The sequence below is a fragment of the Lactuca sativa genome, chromosome 7 (genome assembly GCF_002870075.4).
Source record: "Lactuca sativa cultivar Salinas chromosome 7, Lsat_Salinas_v11, whole genome shotgun sequence".
In the NCBI taxonomy this organism is placed as follows: Eukaryota; Viridiplantae; Streptophyta; class Magnoliopsida; order Asterales; family Asteraceae; genus Lactuca; species Lactuca sativa.
The window spans coordinates 36,992,779-37,011,030 of NC_056629.2; the positions used below are offsets into that span (position 1 = coordinate 36,992,779).

At 35.0% G+C, this 18,252-nt stretch overlaps 2 protein-coding genes across 2 annotated transcripts in view; one reads left to right on the plus strand and one right to left on the minus strand.

Moving 5' to 3' along the window:
- Window positions 1-5,760, plus strand: part of LOC111880675 (alpha,alpha-trehalose-phosphate synthase [UDP-forming] 1) — a 6,937-nt gene extending 1,177 nt beyond the window's left edge. The window contains exons 2-17 of the mRNA XM_042896720.2: window positions 1-201; window positions 747-844; window positions 1,375-1,763; window positions 1,851-1,965; window positions 2,063-2,164; window positions 2,262-2,412; window positions 2,486-2,574; window positions 2,815-2,863; window positions 2,941-3,041; window positions 3,473-3,660; window positions 3,737-3,854; window positions 3,937-4,110; window positions 4,176-4,386; window positions 4,465-4,595; window positions 4,677-4,775; window positions 4,966-5,760. The exon at window positions 1-201 is cut by the window's left edge and continues 190 nt beyond it. Coding sequence (XP_042752654.1) covers window positions 1-201; window positions 747-844; window positions 1,375-1,763; window positions 1,851-1,965; window positions 2,063-2,164; window positions 2,262-2,412; window positions 2,486-2,574; window positions 2,815-2,863; window positions 2,941-3,041; window positions 3,473-3,660; window positions 3,737-3,854; window positions 3,937-4,110; window positions 4,176-4,386; window positions 4,465-4,595; window positions 4,677-4,775; window positions 4,966-5,328 — 2,579 coding nt within the window. The 3' untranslated portion in view covers window positions 5,329-5,760. The remainder of the gene's footprint in view (window positions 202-746; window positions 845-1,374; window positions 1,764-1,850; window positions 1,966-2,062; window positions 2,165-2,261; window positions 2,413-2,485; window positions 2,575-2,814; window positions 2,864-2,940; window positions 3,042-3,472; window positions 3,661-3,736; window positions 3,855-3,936; window positions 4,111-4,175; window positions 4,387-4,464; window positions 4,596-4,676; window positions 4,776-4,965) is intronic.
- Window positions 5,761-10,986: 5,226 nt separating this feature from the next.
- On the minus strand, window positions 10,987-12,533 carry LOC111880809 (2-oxoglutarate-dependent dioxygenase tropC). The gene is made up of 6 exons (XM_023877224.3): window positions 12,360-12,533; window positions 12,157-12,255; window positions 11,997-12,048; window positions 11,761-11,882; window positions 11,569-11,669; window positions 10,987-11,493 (listed from the first exon to the last, which is right to left on the minus strand). The coding sequence occupies exons 1-6, from the start codon at window positions 12,496-12,498 to the stop codon at window positions 11,464-11,466; spliced, it is 543 nt and encodes a 180-aa protein (XP_023732992.1). The 5' UTR covers window positions 12,499-12,533; the 3' UTR covers window positions 10,987-11,463.
- Between the last annotated feature and the right edge of the window lie 5,719 nt (window positions 12,534-18,252).

The window sequence follows — 18,252 nt, forward strand, 5'->3', positions numbered from 1 at the left end:
ATTTTCCTACCCAAGAAGAATTGGTGAAAGGTCTTAAAGTAAGCAAACTGATTAACAATGAAAATGAAAGACAAGATAGAAGTCCTTTCAAACAACGGTTATTAGTTGTAGCCAATCGGCTTCCTGTTTCTGCAGTTAGAAAAGGTGATGCTTCTTGGCATCTTGAAGTAACTGTTGGAGGCTTAGTTAGTGCACTTTTGGGTAAGTTTTCGATTTTTTTCCTTATTTTCTCACTTGGGTATGCATGAATTTACTTGAAAATAAGTTTGATTTCTTATTTTGTCGTATGCACGTGTGTGTGTATATATATATATATATATATATATATATATATATATATATATATATATATATATATATTAAAATAAACTTTATGTTGTAAAAAGAATAAAAAAACATACATTTTGGTAAGTTTTTTGTTTTCTTTTTGTATTTTGTCACTTGTTTATTTCCCATATACACCTCAAGATAAGTTTTACAATGTAAAACATGTAAAAAGAAATACTTTTGGGCTAGTTTTCTGTTTTCTTTTTGATTTCTCACTTGGGTATGCAGTTATGCCCTCAAATAAGTTTTATAGTGTAAAAGTATCTTTTGGTAAGTTTTCTGTTTTCTTTTTGTATTTTGTCCATTGAGTACTTGCTAATATACCTTAAAGTAAGTTTTAGAGAGTAAAAAAGGTTAAAAATAGAATTGTTATTGTAGTTCAACCCCTTATTGATATATAAAATTTTGTTGTGTTGAAGGTATAACCGATTTTGAAGCAAAATGGATCGGATGGCCTGGAGTAACTTTACGTGATGAAATTGGCCGAAAATCACTTACTGAAGCTTTAGCTGAAAAGGTTGAGTTTTTATAACTAATAATTACAAAAAGTCTTTCATATATGGCAATTTATTCATATGCAGAGATCATTTCCTATTTTTCTTTACAAAAATCTTGGTTCATCTATGTTACAAACCCTAATATCAACTCTTTATGGCTAGTAATTACAAAAATTCCATCTTGTATATCATGCAAAGATGCATTCTTGTTATTCTTGACAAAGATCTTGTCCATCTATAGTACGAGACATAATTTCAAATCTTTATAGCTTAAAAATTACAAAGATACAATCTTTATAGCATTTTGTTGATTTACAAAACATTACATAAAATATTTATAACTAATAGTTACAAAAAATCGATCTTTTACATCATTTTATTGATACATAGTGATTCATTCCTGTTTTTCTTGATAAAGATCTTGTCCATCTAACAAGACATAATGTCAAATCTTTATAGCTTAAAAATTACAAAGATACAATCTTTATATCATTTTGTTGATATTACAAAACATTACACAAAATCTTTACATCATTTTCTTGATACACAGAGATGCGTTCCTGTTTTCCTTGATGAAAATCTTGTTAATCTATACTACAACGGGTACTGCAACAACATCTTATGGCCACTCTTTCATTACTTGGGCATCCCTCAAGAAGACAGTCTTGCAACAATTTGGAGTTTTCAATCACAATTTGAAGCCTACAAGAAAGCAAATCAATTGTTTGCAGATGTAGTAAAAGAACATTATCAAGATGGAGATATTGTTTGGTGTCATGATTACCATTTAATGTTTCTTCCTAAATGCTTAAAGGAACAAAATGCAAACATTAAAGTTGGCTGGTTTTTGCATACTCCATTTCCATCTTCTGAGATCTATAGAACAATACCATCAAGATCAGAATTGCTAATTGCAGTTCTTGCAGCAGATGTAGTCGGGTAATTACATAATGTTTTCTTATTAAAACATTGTTCTTTAAATGCTTTCTTATTTAAAAAAAATTCTCTTTTTTGTTTTTGTTTTAGGTTTCATACGTATGATTATGCAAGACATTTTGTGAGTGCATGTACTCGTATTCTTGGGCTTGAGGGTACTCCAGAAGGAGTGGAAGATCAAGGGAGACTCACTCGTGTAGCTGCAGTATGTTTACTTATAAATTATCTCCAATTTTAACTTTGAAAAGTCGACCCAATTATCTATGAGGCTAAGAATTGAGCTTATGATTTGAAATCTGCAGTTTCCTATTGGGATTGATTCTGATAGATTTGTAAAAGCCATACAACTCCCTCAAGTCAAGAATCATATAAAAGAATTCCATGAAAGATTTGATGGTCGAAAGGTGAAATAAATAAATGATCTTTAGTTTACCCTTTTTTTTTGTTATGGAAACAATATTTATAAAAAGTTGCACAAAATTGAGATGATTAGTCTTGCAGGTAATGTTAGGAGTTGATCGGCTTGATATGATCAAGGGAATCCCACAAAAGCTATTGGCATTTGAAAAGTTTCTTGAAGATAATCCAAATTGGCAGGATAAAGTAGTCTTTGTGCAAATTGCCGTTCCAACAAGAACTGATGTCCCTGAGTGTATGTTTCACTTTCAACCGATTTTTTTAATATAAAAACGGTTTATTTACGGTTTTATTGTTTTTCTTAACAGATCAAAAACTTACATGTCAAGTTCATGAAATTGTTGGAAGGATTAATGGAAGATTTGGGACACTTACAACTGTCCCAATTCATCATCTGGTGCGTCCTTTTTTATTCTACTGAAATACATGTTGTAGGTCCCATCTGGCTATGCATGATAGAACATGTTGTACTGTTTTTGACATACAAATGAGCCTAAGATTCGTGTCAATAAGTCAAAAATTGCAACTTTTTTACGTGAATGCCCTTTAAGATTTTAACGTTCTTGACTGATATGTCTTATTTTCTTGTTTGATTTGTGGCAAAATGTTCTAAAGTTGTTTATTGTGCATTCAATAGGATCGATCTTTTGATCATCATGCCTTATGTGCACTATATGCTATAACGGGTATTGTTTTATCTTCCTATATGATTTTATATTCATTGCCATTGAATTTATTAACATTTTGTGTGTTTTATATTTAGATGTGGCATTAATTACATCTCTAAGGGATGGAATGAATCTTGTGAGCTATGAATTCGTCGCCTGCCAAGCTTCAAAGAAAGGCGCCCTAATTTTAAGTGAGGTGCTCATTCATCTTTAAAGACAATTAATAAATAAATAAATAACTGTTTACTGTGTTTGTGTTTGGCATATATTGGACTTTTGATTGAGTCTAGGGCTAGTATCAAATAGGTCAAAAATTGCAATTTGTTCTCCCCCCTAAAAAGGTGGAATAAGACGTTTACTGTTTTTGGTATGCATTTGACTCAGCCTGACTGACAGACTGTTGATGTCAAACAGGACAAAACATGAACTATTTGTCTTAACCAAAAAGTAAAACAAAATGGGATGGTACTAGCGCTCGATACCTCGTTTGTGCAAAAAGACATGAATGCCCTTCTCATCCTCTTTTTATTGAAAATCGCTCTAGAAAGATTGTCTAGTCTCATTCATGTATTTTTATTTTTAGCTTTTTTTCCATATTTAACCTTTTTCTATTTTACATATATCTAGTTTGCAGGAGCTGCACAGTCTCTCGGGGCAGGGGCAATTTTGGTAAATCCATGGAATGTAACTGAAGTAGCTTCTGCAATTGCTTACGCCCTAAACATGCCATCCGAAGAGAGAGAAAAACGACATCATCATAACTACGTTCATGTCACTACTCATACATCTCAAGACTGGGCCGAAACTTTCATTAGGTCCGCATTTCTTTTCATTTGTAATTTTTTCAATTCTTTTTTATTAAGCAGTTTATTTACTTTTGTACCATTATAGCGAACTCAACGATATGGTAGTTGAAGCTCAACTTAGAACAACACAAATTCCACCTTTACTTCAAACCGAACACGTAATTGAACGTTACATGCGTTCCAATAACCGTTTACTCATTCTGGTATCCATTCTTTCCATCTTTTTTTTTTTGACCAAAACACCCCCCGTTTTATTATTTTTTATGAAATTTGGGCACTTGATAGGGGTTTAATGTGACATTAACCGAACCCGTGAATGCGGATAGGCGTGTAGATCAGTTTAAAGAAATGGAAAGTAAATTGCATCCTGAATTAAAAGAACCTTTGAAGAGGCTTTGTAATGATCCAAAGACAACAGTTGTGGTCTTAAGTGGAAGCCATCGATCCGTTCTTGATAAGGTGCTTCTTGTTTTTTTTTTTTTTTTTTTTGTGATTTGACTTTTGTTGACTTGATGATTTTGCAGAACTTTGACGAGTATAATATATGGCTTGCGGCTGAACATGGTGTGTTTGTTAGAACGGGGAATAAAAAATGGTTACAAAATTTAGCCGAAAATATACATATGGATTGGATTGAAAGTGTTAAACATGTTTTTGAGTATTTTACTGAGCGGACCCCCCGCTCGTATTTTGAGCTCCGTGAGACTTCAGTTGTTTGGAATTATAAGTATGCAGGTAAAAAAAAGTTGTCTATTGTTTATTGTCTATTGTCTAGTGTCTACTGTCTGCTGACACTTTTGGTTGATGTTAAAGATATCGAGTTTGGGAGACTACAAGCGAAGGATATGTTGCAGCATTTGTGGACGGGGCCCATATCAAATGCATCGGTGGAAGTGGTCCAAGGTGGGCGGTCTGTGGAGGTTCGGGCCCACGGTGTGACCAAGGTTGGGCCTTTTTCATTTGGTTTTTAATTTTATGGATTGATTGTGTTAACAGTATTGATCTTTTTTGCAAAATATTTTTAGGGTTCAGGGATAAGTGGCATTTTAGGACAAGTTATACATGATAAAAATATGAAGGATCCTATTGACTATGTGTTGTGTGTTGGCCACTTTCTTCCCAAGGTATGTTTCTTGTAGAAAATACTTAATTTATAGGTAAATACATTAATATTTTAACATTTGAGACATTGATTATTAATTTCTTTCGTTATTATAATAGTTAAAGCTGATATTGTTACAATTGAAATTGTCTATATATACATACAAAATTTGGATCTTAATTTGATCAAGTAATTATATTTACCCTTTTTAGGATGAAGATATTTACACATTTTTTGAGCCTGAGCTTCCAGTTGCAACACCAACTCCGACCCACTCAAGTTTAGGGAGTCCGGGCAACGGGTTTTCTCCAAATCACTCTGCCCGGAGGACTGGATCCGGATCCGGATCCAGATCCGGGGGATATTTCGTTTCAGCTTCTGATAGTGAAGACGACGACTCGAACGGGAAGCGGAGCAGCAGCACCACCATGGATGTACACAAGGGTCCATCGGTTCTCGATCTTCAGGGTGACAACTACTTCTCATGTGCAGTTGGAAGGAAGAGGTCTACTGCAAGGTATCTTCTGAATTCATCGGCTGATGTGGCGACTCTGTTGAAAAAACTGGCAGATTGATTGAGTGATCTGATTGTGGGAAGATGTAGGAGGATAGATACATATAATATTATATATGTAGAGGTTTTTAGTGGTTTTTTTGTGAAACTGTGTCGTTTTTAGGTTTTTTGATGAGGGATTTTTTTTGAAGAACGAGATCTTATGGTGGTTTTTACAGTTATGTTTAAGCTAGCTTGCTTCATCGTTAATGGCAGCTGGTACCATTTCGTTCTTGAGGATTTTAAGGTTTTTGATATTAATAAAATTTCGTTTTTTTTTTCCTTAAGCCGACTAAATTGTGTTTCATGTATGAAAAACTTGTCTTTTTTTAAATACATGTATGTGTTGAAATTATTGATTCCCTATAGCTTTTTTGGTTTTGATTTTTGTTAATTTTATTTAACAAAAACTTTTTTTAGAATGAACTGATTTACCTTTATGTTTGTGTAATATTTTATAAAATTCTATATAATTTCTTGTTTTTGTGTTTCATGTATGAAAAACTTGGTCTTTTTCTAAATATAGGTATGTGTGGAAATTATTGATTCCCTATAGCTTTTTTGGTTTTGATTTTTGTTAATTTTATTTAACAAAAACTTTTTTTTAGAATGAACTGATTTACCTTTATGTTTGTGTAATAATTTATAAAATTCTATGTAATTTGTTGTTTTTGAAACACATGTATATTTTTAAATATATAGAATAATAGCTATGTGGTGTCCTATTTTCAAACAAAAATAAAATAAAAGTATTACATATATAGTTATAAAATAAATAACGATAAAAATATTTAATATTAAAAGTTAGGGAGATTTCCGAAAAAATCTTAATATTTTGAGTCAAATTACAATTTAATTTCAACTTTTATTTTTTAAACAAAAAGTCCCGATTATATTGTATTTTCTCAAAATTAACAAAAACTAATAAAAAATATTAGAACTTTATCAGAGATTTCCCTAAAAGTTAAACATTGGGATTAGGCCCTAAGTGTCATGTCCGACGAGCTAATGGCTGATGGCTTGCGTTACGCTGCCACCCAAGTGTCTTCTTATTTAGTCGTGGCCGCCGAACGCATTTCCGATATAGAGACCCTCCAGTCCGATTCGAACAGGAGGGGCATTGAATGTGAAGAACTGAATGCCCAAGTGGCGAATTTAGAAGCCGATAAGAGCAGCATGGAGGCTAGGCAGGAGGCGGTGTTACTTGAGTGGGCAAGCTTGGCGGATCAAACGGTGAAGCTGGTGAAAGAGGTGGAGGACCTGAATGCTCGTTTGGGGGTCCTGACGTTGGAGAGCGCGGTCTAAGCAAGCGGACAGTGGAGATGGAGATTGATCTGGTGACCGAGAACGCCGCAAGGGGACCGCTGGAGAGGAATATTTCTTGGATCCTTGGCGACGGGCTCAGTTGGGTTGTGGATAGCTTGATTGAAAGTCCATAATTCCTCTAACGCTTGGTTCTTGTGAAAAAAGCTTGTGTCGTTGCTGGTGTGGAACAGGGTAAAAGGATTGTCTGGGAGTAGGTATCCGTTGGGGAGGCTGACCCAAAGTCTAAGGAGAATGTGGCCACCAAGACTCAAGAGATGGAAGACGCCTTGGTGACCTTCACGGAGACGGACTTTGCTGGTCATCTTCGCTTGGGTGCCCTGGACATAGCTGGGCTTTGTAATCTTTGCAGGAGTCTCAGAGCGAGGAATCGGTCCCTGGTTCAAGCTTTCCTTCTGGTGATGGTAACACTCCTGTTGATAAGTAGTTTTGTTTTTGACTTTTTTTGATGTAACCCCCTTTGACAATATTTTCCTTATTTGTTTGTTGTCTTTACTACCCTTTGTGGCCATCTTTTAAGTCCAAGAATCCGACAGTTTGAACAATGTTTGCTTTTTATGAGTGTGAATGTTTCTCTTTATCGCACATACTCTTTCGCCTGGTTACTCTGTGTATGGTTTATGTTGGTCATCACATGATATGTACATAGGGTTTTTTTACACCCCTGGTCAGAGTTCTCTTGCTAGTGAAATCTTTGTGCTTTACTAAAGCTGGTCTTTGAGAGATTTGTTCTAATCTACTGCTTAAAGATCCTACGTGTAGCCAAGATCGTCATTTTGAGGTGTACACAGTTTTGTTTACTTTTTTATATTTGTGGAATGTTATGACCCTTCTACACTCATGTCACATGTTCTTTAATTGATGAACATGTTTTAGGAGGAAAGTTATGAGCCTTTCTAATGTAAACTCCCTGGCTGCCTTCTTGTAACAATTTCGCTCGTGTGACCTTGGATGATCAGTCCTTGTTGCCACATAGTAAATGTACACAACCTCTTTGTTTCTTAGATTTGGATATAAGGAGCATCTGAATTGCCCTTTCTATTTACTCTAGTTTTGTTTAGAGCATAATACGACTGAAAATAATAAAGTAATTTATGCTGATTACATTTACATATTAAAATTAACACACAATGCGTTAGCTAGCACTGGTTCTACCTTTAACACTTGTTTTAACAGTAGAAGTGGCGCAGGCTCTGCGCATTCCATGTTCTTGGAATGGCGCGCCCATCTTGAGCTTCTAGGACATAGGCACCATTCTTATGTGCTTCTATGATTTTTTATGGTCCTTCCCATGTGACACTGAGTTCCCCTATTGGTTCAACGTGGCTAGACTCGTTCTTTCTTAGTACCCATTCTCCAACTTTGAAGTTCTTGGCCCAGACTTGGCGGTTGTAATAGTTCTCAGTACATGATTTATACAGTGCTTGGCGTATCTGTGCTGCCTCGCGTTTCTCGTCGAGCATGTCCAGGTCTTGGCGTCGCCCTTCTTCGTTGGCTACCTCCTTGAAACTCTCTGTTATCAAGGAGCCAACGACTATTTCCAATGGGAGGACCGCCTTCGTCCCATAGGTTAGACTGATGGGCGTTTATCCCGTGCTTGACCTTGTTGTGGTGCGATGGCACTATAGCAATGTCGGGAGCTCATCCACCCAAGAGAACTTTGATCTGAGTAGTCGTTTCTTCAAACCATTGACTATGGTTTTGTTGGATTTTCTTGTCTTCACACCATTCCGTGAAGGGACTTTCTTCAAACTGAGTGCCGTTATCACTTTTGAGGATCCTAGGAGTTCCAAAGCAGGCCAAGATGTTCTTTATCATCCGCTTGCCAGTGACAGTGGTCAGTGGTTCCGCCTCTATCCATTTGGTGAAATAGTCCATGGCTACCAGCAAAAACTTTACGCCTCCCGACGCCGGTGGAAATGGTCCCACTATATCGATGCCTCATTGGTGGAAAGGCCAGGGGCTAGTGATGCTTTTCAATGGAATGGCTGGTTGATTTTGGAAAGGAGCGAATGCTTGGTATTCCTTGCATTTCTTGGTTAAAGATGTGACGTCATTGTATACGTCTGACCAGTATACTCCTAGGCGAAGTATCTTGCTTGTGAGTGCGCAAGCGCCTTCATGTGCTGTTGTGTCCCCAGAATGGATTTCTTCGAGAAAAGTCTGCCCCTCTCTCTTAGAAACGCACCTAAGCCATGGGCTTAAATATCCTCTTCGGTACAACTGATTATCCCTTATTGCAAAATGTGGTGCTCTGACTTTGACTTTCCTCACCTCCTGTGGATCGTCCGGAAGCACGCCATGGCACAAGTAATAAACAAATGGTTTTGTCCATTCTGGGGGGGGGGGCTGATATGGTATTGACTTTTTGGTTATCAATACTCTTTTCCGGGAGTACTTCGACTAGCACATTCTTTGTGAGATGATCATACGAGGTAAAGGCCAGCTTGTTGTGTGACAACTAGCAAATTTGGGTTAAGAAAAGTCTAAATTGTAACCATGTCCAAATGAATATATAATGTAATCTTATTGCAATTGATTCTTGTAAATCAAAAATGACATTGTTATATGAGTACATATATGCATACAATAAGAATCATGTTCGTAATAAACTCTTAGAAGTCCAAATTAGATCAAATAGTAAACATAAATCAATAATGGGCCTTCACTTAAAGGTTTTTGGCCAAGAAAACCTCTTGACCGAAAATCCTTCCATTAGGTACCTTAAGGACCGAAAACCCCTTTTAATGGAGACCATTAAGGCCGAAAACCCAAATAAGAAAAATGGTGTTGACCGAAAATCACCCATTATGAATGATGCAAAACCGAAAACCCCACTCCCTTGGCCATGGGATTTGGGTTTAGGTACAAGACAAAAAGGGTTGACTTGGTGGGTGACACCTCAAAGCTTTACCTCCCTTTACCCTCCAAACATCTAGACTATACATGCAAATACACAGCAAACCTCAATGCATGACATCTAGATGACCATCAAATAACAAGAAAATATAACTTCCCCTCCTCCATTTAAACTCTCGGACGAGAGTAGATTCTTTCCACTCTTGCCATACCTTTTCTCATTTCAACCTTCTTATTCTCTCTAAATAAAGTTCAAACTTCTCCAAGATACATCACCATCAAGCCGGTCCTAGGATTTTTTGTAAGCCTTTCGTAAATCTCAAGTGTTTTTATGCATCTTGATGTTAAGTTCATCATGTTTACACACATTTTCGTGTGTGAAATTACTAGGATACTAACACCTCACTACTAGAAAAACAACCTTTTACGACGCGCAATGCGTGTCGTAAAACGCTCAGACGACGCGCAAATGCACGTCAAGAAAGGCCCTGTCATAACGAAAGACGACGCGCATTTGCACACCGTCTGTTTACGACGCGCAGTTATGACGCGCAATGCGTATCAAGAAAGTCCAGGTCATAAAGGAAGACAACACGCATTTGCGTGTGATAACCTTACGACGCATGTGTTTATGACATGCAAAGCGTATCATGGAAGCCTGTGTTATAAAGGAAGACGACAAGCATTTTTGCGTGTCATAATTTTAAATTTTTTTTAAAATTATATATTTTTGATAGATTTACTAATTTTCAAATTAAGTAACACATTAAAAGTCTCATAATACAAAATAAAATACCATAAACAATAAAGATAATTCATTGCACTAAGGACCATGTTAACAAAAGAATATAACATTATATACCATAAGTACCCTCAAGTAATTAATCTCTTACAATGTTACTAAAATACCCTCAAGTAATCAATATCTTAAAAAGTTACTAAGAGACTCAGATACTCAGTTGGTATGTAGTATTGCACTAAGAAGCCCAAAAATTGTTTGTGTTTTTCCTGTTCCTGGTGGATCCTACACGGACAAAAGGTAAGAATTAACATTTTCAAAGTAAATATAAGAAAAGGGCATTATAGTAATTACCTCCATGCAATACTCAATGTTCTTCTGGATAAGATGATTTAGAATCTCTGGTACATATCATAAGGATCCCAAAATCATATAGTTGGTTATTGTTTAATTGTTTAATTTATAACATTTTTCCCAAGATAAATAATGTTTATAAAAATATTTGAGAAGCCATACTCAAATATCTATATTAAGTTCATTAAGTAAAAAAGAAACTAACAATTATAAACTTAAAAAGGATACTTCAGCCAAATTATCTGAGTTTAGCAACAAGATGTACTCTTTACCCTGAAAAGCATGATTGAGGTAATCTTGTTAAGTCTTATAAAATTAAAAAGTTAATATAAAAAATAAAAAAATGGTCAACTGGCTTTACCTGTAATAATAATTCATCATTTTTGCAATTCTTCTTCAAGGAAAGCAAAGCCTCATTCTGATCAAAAGCATACCTTTTTGCAAAAGGAAGTATTAAAAATAATTATACCATGTAGATATATAAATCAAGAATGAAGGGGAATATGAATATCCTTAGAACTTTAATTTTACTCATTAAAGTAAAGAAACAGATAGATCATACAGTGGTTTATCCTTAGAAATTCCTTTGACATCATTCTCTGGAACTTGATCCTATAACAAACACATAATGTCATTGAGAAGTGACAAGATATGATAATAGAAAAAATAAATAGATAAAAAGTTAATATAAAAAAGAAAAAATAAAGGTTGTGAAAATATTATTATAAAGCCATTAACTGATTTGTAAATACAAAAAGACACATAATTTATCATCTTAGTGTAGCAATCTCTTCTTATTCTCCAATGGTGTAAAGTGTCAACTGTTGTTTTCTTTTTGACATAATGGTCTTACCCTTTTAAGGGTTCAACAGATTCCCACACCTAAGGCTTAGCATCTTTATCCTTGCATATCTATATAAATAAAAAATAAATAAAAATTAAAACTTTCAAAAGAAAAACATGTATTTGTTGCTAATATTTGCATACTTGGAGTCCAGAAACATTATCTATTGCCATGAGAGTTATAAAACCATAATCAGAGTGTGCACCAGCTCCATAAATTCCCTTCAAAGGGTCTGATATTTGGCCTACAACACAAACCATTTTTATCATCTTTAACTAAAAATAATGTTGAAAAAATTAAAAATTATATTATCATTCTTGAGTTTAAATTCTCACCTTCATAATGCAATAAATGTAAGATTGCAATCGGATTGCCAAGCATTTTTGGTCTTTCAAAAAGGTTGGCATCAAGATCAAGAGAAAGGGCAATGAACCTTGCTATGTTTTTAACTACTTCCCTAAAAGAAAAAACTCATATAAACATGAAGTACAAAAAAAATGGTAGTTATATGTTTTGTTATGCCACTAAATGGTCATAAAATTTGGTACAATATAAGCTCAAGAAAGCTTACAGAGCTTGTTGATGATATTTTTCCATAGTCTGCCTCCATCCAGGCAAGATATCTGTCAAAAACATTCAAACAACATAAAATAATCACACAAATTAGAATATTTATGCAAAAAGGGTTATTTTTCCAACAACAAGTATTTGAATTTTGAAATTAGAATTACCTGAATCAGGCCATAAATTTGGCCCATAAAATGTTCTTTGAGCTTCAGGATCATCTTCAGGAAGCTCAATACCAATATAAAATCCTTCCTTGTGATCACCTATGATATTTTGATTATTGTGCAAATGAGTTGTGAAAAGTTTTATGATGGAATTTAGAAAGAACAGGTGGATTGTTAAAAACTTTACTTGAGTTTTAACAAACCATGGAGTTGATTGGCGGGATCAAGGAGTTCATCAAGAACATGAGTGCAACCTCTGTGTTTCTCATTTATAAGAAGCTTCATTTTCTCCTCTAATGGAAGATCGAAGAGCTTCTTGCTTTCCACAAAAACTTCATCCATAAATTCCTCACTGATTCCATGATTTGTTACGTAGAAGAAACCGGAATCTATGCAGGCCTATGAAATGTAAAACAAATCAAATTAACGACTGGTAATCTTTAAGAAAACTTAAATGGGGCTTGTTTAGATGATATATATGCATACAAGAAATCTGCATACATGGGACACTATAACTAATTAACAGAACAAATCAATAGAACTAACAAGTAAGTATTTCCATAATCGATAACAAATTGTAGACGATTAAACATCCAAAATCAAACCATACCTCCTTCTGAATACACTTACACATACACACAAAAACAAACACAAATCCTTTCACTCCCCACAGAGAGAAACCTGTGATGAGTCCAGAGTCTTCAATGAAGGACCTGTAAATGTAATAACATATCAAAAATGGAAGTTGTCATGAATTTAAAATTACAAAGTAATAGATCAATTTTGGTGTTAGCAGCATTCTTACCTAATCATGGATCCACCCTTTCCTATGATTCCACCACATGAGCTATTGGGTGCAATCCACCCTTTCCTATGATTCCACCCTTTCCGATAATTGAACCAGCTTCAGCATTTGATGCAAGAAACCTTAGATATGTTGTATCTATACCATCTTGAACGAAAAATGAAATGTTACTAAAACATAAAGACTGTGAGACTCAGGTTTCTATAATGTTTTACTTTAAATTTATTCAAATATAAGCATGTTAGATCTGATTTTCTTTGGTGTGTTTGTACAGGGGGGTGAAGTTATGGAGATTAGGACAAGGAAGAGCAACAACCCTTTCAAATACATGGGCACTGGTGTTACTATAAGAATATAAGATTCAATAATGCACAATAGAAGCAAATATTTGTAGAAAGAAATAAAAAGAAATGCTTATAGGAATTCCAAGTTTGAAAGGATCTGCAGGTCTGTTAAACTGATCAGCTACATCCAACTTCATGATATTTTTAATTACCTACAGTAGAAAAAATGACATCCATATGACATCCATGAGAAATCATATTCATTGCAAGTAGAGACAGATACATAACAAATACATGTATAAGAAAGTTTACACAACAAGATTTCCAATATTTGCAAGCCCCAATTGATAAATAAAACTGCAGAAAAATGCAAAAATCAAGTATCAAGATTATTATGCTTAACTATAAAGATGAAATTGATAAAGGGTTCTCTGAAACCGAAGCAAAGACAAAAAATAGCCAAAATAAACACACAAATCAGAAGTAAAAACATACTAAACCTTGACTAAACCATTAATACCTTGTGAGGAGGAGGGTGGGACTACAGATTCAATCAGATGATACACCAGTGACACAGTGAGGATCAACAGTCGTTGCATATAATAAGTCCACATACTGATGATGCCCTCATTCCCTCCTTGACCTTGATTCCCTGCTGCTATGTCAAATGAAGTCATGTCACTGTCAATTTGATAGGAGTCAGAATTGCAGGCATCGTGATGTCGTCGATTGGCGGTGCTCATGCATGGTCTGATGGTCGGACGGAGAGAATAAAGATGAAGGAGGGTAGGAAGCGATATCTAGGGTTTGAGTGTGAGAGAGAACCGTTATTGCATCGCCGATGATCATATTTCATTAGACATACTCCAAAATCAACCTGAAATCGACTCCTTCGAAGGCACCAGTGGGAGGTACATGTTTGCCCTAGTTCCTGAACTCCCACCAGATTTCTTCCCCCGACTTCTTGCTCTTCCATGCGTCGAATTTCTTCCCTTTGCCACTCCGATTACACAGACATACCTCCGAGATTCGGTCCTTGAAAATTTCAGTCTCGGGTGATTCAGAGGTGGGACCACCGGTAAAGGAAGAATCATCGAGCGTTGCTTTCGTTTTGAAAGAGAAGGTTAGGGGCAGCGGTGCGTGGGATCGAAGTGGGGATAGAGGGAGTGGTGATGAGAAGAGAGGGAATAGAGGGAGTGGTGATGAGAAGAGAGGGAGTGGTGATGCAGGCATGAAGAGTCAGTGTTGGTTGGAGGCAGTGGAGGTGGGTGATGGGCGGAGACGAAGGAGAAGAGATGTTAGAGAAAAGATAGAAACAAATGTAGGAGAAGAAAGCGAGGTTTAAAATTTTTGGGGATTTCATTTTCCCTCTGAGAAGAGAGACGCGCGTTTCTTAGAAAAAAATATAAAGCGACATTCATAGAGGACACACATTTTAGATAAAGTGCCTTCCGTGTTTTTAATTTTGTTTTTACAAGAGACACTAATTTAAGGGCACACAATAATGCATGACCTAAATCCTTAATTTTTTGAAGAGATGACATTTTTTAATGTCACTGTCTTTTGCATAACATAAATCAACGAGTGTCGTGGTTTGTGTGTCGTAAAAGGGTCTTTTTCTTGTAGTGCCTCAAAGAAGCTCTTCAAGTTCATCATCTCCATCTTAGGCTCGAAATCTCCTTCACCTCACTTCAAATCATCCACAAAACCAACCCAATGTGAGTTCATACCCCCATATTTTCAAGCTTATTCATGTTTTTAGAGGGGGGGGGGGGGGGAATACAAGTATAACTTTGTTATGACACAAATACTTACAAGTTTTTCATCTTTATGTTAAAGATAAGATATTATTTGCATAAGATATGGTTAATACTAGTTTTTGGTATCATATTTGTGATATATATATATATATATATATATATATATATATATATTTCAAACATAATCTATGTTATAAAATCATTTACAAATTTATGATTTGTAAAACTACATGGTTTTTGGAAACTTTTACTAAAAGATAGCTTTTCTAGCAAAAATGGTTACATTATGGTCAATTACTAATTTGGTGGGTTTCAAACCAAAAATATTATATTTTGATTTCATATTTTGACACTAGACAAGATAACAACTTTATATTTATATAATAGATTATATAAATAGTCTTAATAAATGCAGAAGATAAACTATAATTGGTGTAGTTTGGGAGTCATAAAACCAAACTTTCATTAAAGAAGAAAAATATAATTACTTAAAGGTATAATTATTTCATTTACAGGAGAAATGAGTTATAGTTCATGTAAATCTGTTAATGCTCTAGTGAGACATTCTCTTCACCGTACCTACCTAGCGTACATTTTAAGTACTGCATTATAACCAGCGTCTCATGGAGGGAGAGCGAGATAGTTGTGTATAGATCCATACGGGATTGACAACCCCACACCTCAGTTGTTCGCTACAGTTAGACCGGCAAGTCTAGGGTGACAAATGTCTAACGATTCCGACACCTGAAGAACGTCGCTCAGGCATATCGGTCATATTAAGCATGGTTATAATAACTCACACTAGGATTAACAAAACTACTCAGTTTACCGAAAGCTTACACTTCATTAGTTTTCTAAAAAGATATAACTACATACTGTTGTTCAATACATCAATATTCGTACATTTTTGGTCTTAGGGTTTGAAACTATAGTTCAAATTTAAGAAAATATTGGATTTTCTGGAAACATACATTATTAATTTACAAGGAAAGATACAAAAGAAATACATACATCTACAACTCATTTAAGAAAATATTGGATTTTCTGGAAACATACATTATTATTTTATAAGGAAAAGATGTAAAGGAAATTCATACATTTATAGTTCATCTTAAAGAAAATATTGGATTTTCTAGAAGTATGCATATCATTTTATACGAAAATGTTACAAATCCTTCTCACTCAAAAATGCTTATGAACTCACCAACTTAATTGTTGATACTTTTCAAAATCACTTGTATTCTCAGGAAACCAGTAGACAGGTACTCAACCCTTCTGGAGGGTCGGCATCATCGTTTCATGTTTTCTACTTTTCAGTTATTTTTACTCTACTTTTGAACAAATAGAGATTTGTAAACAATGTAATACTTGAAATCTCAGTGTATGAATGTTTGTGATGCTAAGTTTCATTTATATTCAACTATTCTGATACTATACATGAAGTCACACCATCCGCCCCCAGATGTTTGTGTCGTTCTGGTTTGGGGGTGTGACATGCCGAGGGCATCTGCCCTTGCATTTTTCCCCTGGGAGATTGGCTTTATTGAAAAACTTTTTAACGTGCTGGCTAAATTATGGACCACGTCTAGATATTTATGCATCCTAGGGTCCTTTGCCTCCTATACTCCGTTTATTTGGTTTGTTATAAGCAACGAGTCACAAAGAGCTGCTAGTTGTTTTGCGCCAACCTCCTTGGCCAGCCTTAGTCCTGTCAAGAGTGTCTCATACTCTGCTTCTATGTTAGATACTTGGAAGTCGAACCGCAATGCGTAGGTGATCTCTTTGCCTTTGGGGCTTTGGAGGATCAGGCCTGCGCCTGAGCCTTCTTTGCTTGTTGCGCCATCGATATACAACTTCCAAAGTTGGAAGGAAGAGGTCTACTTCAAGGTATCTTTTGAATTCGTCGGCTGATGTGGTGAATCTGTTGAAAAAACTGGCAGATTGATTGAGTGATCTGATTGTGGGAAGATGATGGATGATAGATACATATAATATTATATATGTAGAGGTTTTTAGTGGTGTTTTTGTGAAACTGTGTTGTTTTTAGGTTTTTTGATGAGGTCTTTTTTGATGAACGAGATCTGATGGTGGTTTTTACAGTTATGTTTTTGCTAGCTTGCTTGATCGTTAATGGCGGCTGGTACCGTTTCGTTATTGAGGATTTTAAGGTTTTTGATATAATAAAACTTCGTTTTTTTTCTTTTTCTTGAAGTGGATTAAATTGTGTTTAATGTATGAAAAACCTGGTCTTTTTTTAAATACATGTATGTGTGGAAATTATTGATCGCTATAGCTTTTTTGGTTTTGATTTTTGTTAATATTATTTAACAAAAACTTTTTTTAGAATGAAATAATTTACCTTTATGTTTGTGTAATACTTTATAAAATTCTATATAATTTGTTGTTTTTTAAACACATGTATATTTTTAAATACATAGAATAATATGTGGTGTTATATTTTCAAACAAAAATAAAACAAAAAAATTACATACATAGTTATAAAATAGATAATGATAAAAATATTAATATACCATATTAATTCCTAACACAGTTAGGAACAACACACTTCTTGTACTTTGGATATTAGCCACCAATATTTTCTTATTTGTTATATTTACTTCGTTTGACTGTTTTGACTTTCCTTTTTGGATATTAACCACCAACCCACAAATCTTTTCTTATTTATTATATTTATTGCGTTTGACTGTTTTGACTTTACTTTTTTCTCACCTACCTTCAACTCACCTTTGTCTTCAAAACCCGACAACATTGGAGATTGACTAGGGATGGAAATGGGGCAGGTTTATGGCGGGGTTGATATCCCTATCCCCTACCTTGAGTGTCCAACCTCATCCCCGTTCTCATCCCCATCCTCGACGGATGCGAGAAATCAAATCCCCCCCCTTTGTATTTTGGGCTTTTCCTCGGCCCATTCCCGACCTGTCCCCAACCCATCCTCAATCTATCAACATAATAAACTAAACTTAAAAAAAAAGTTTAATAAGTGATCAAAACCATATGATATAATCAGAAAACGTTTACATCAATCATAAAGTTTAACAAGCATCAAAACGAAAAGTGACGATTTGGTATACAGATCGTCGAAGAAAGTGACGATTGATGAACTCTTGGAATTAGGAATATAATTTGATATATGGACTCTATCTCTGATGGTCTAATATAGATCAATTCATTTTAGTGGACTTACTTCAAATTCAATCAATGATATATATATATATATATATAT

Coding starts and splice junctions, on each gene's coding strand:
- LOC111880809 (XM_023877224.3), bottom strand. CDS start 12,498: ATGGATGAAGTTTTTGTGGAAAGCAAGAAGCTCTTCGATCTTCCATTA. Junction 11,883..11,996: donor AAATATCATCAACAAGCTCT/GTAAGCTTTCTT, acceptor TTTTTCTTTTAG/GGAAGTAGTTAAAAACATAG. Junction 11,494..11,568: donor ATAATGTTTCTGGACTCCAA/GTATGCAAATAT, acceptor TTATTTATATAG/ATATGCAAGGATAAAGATGC.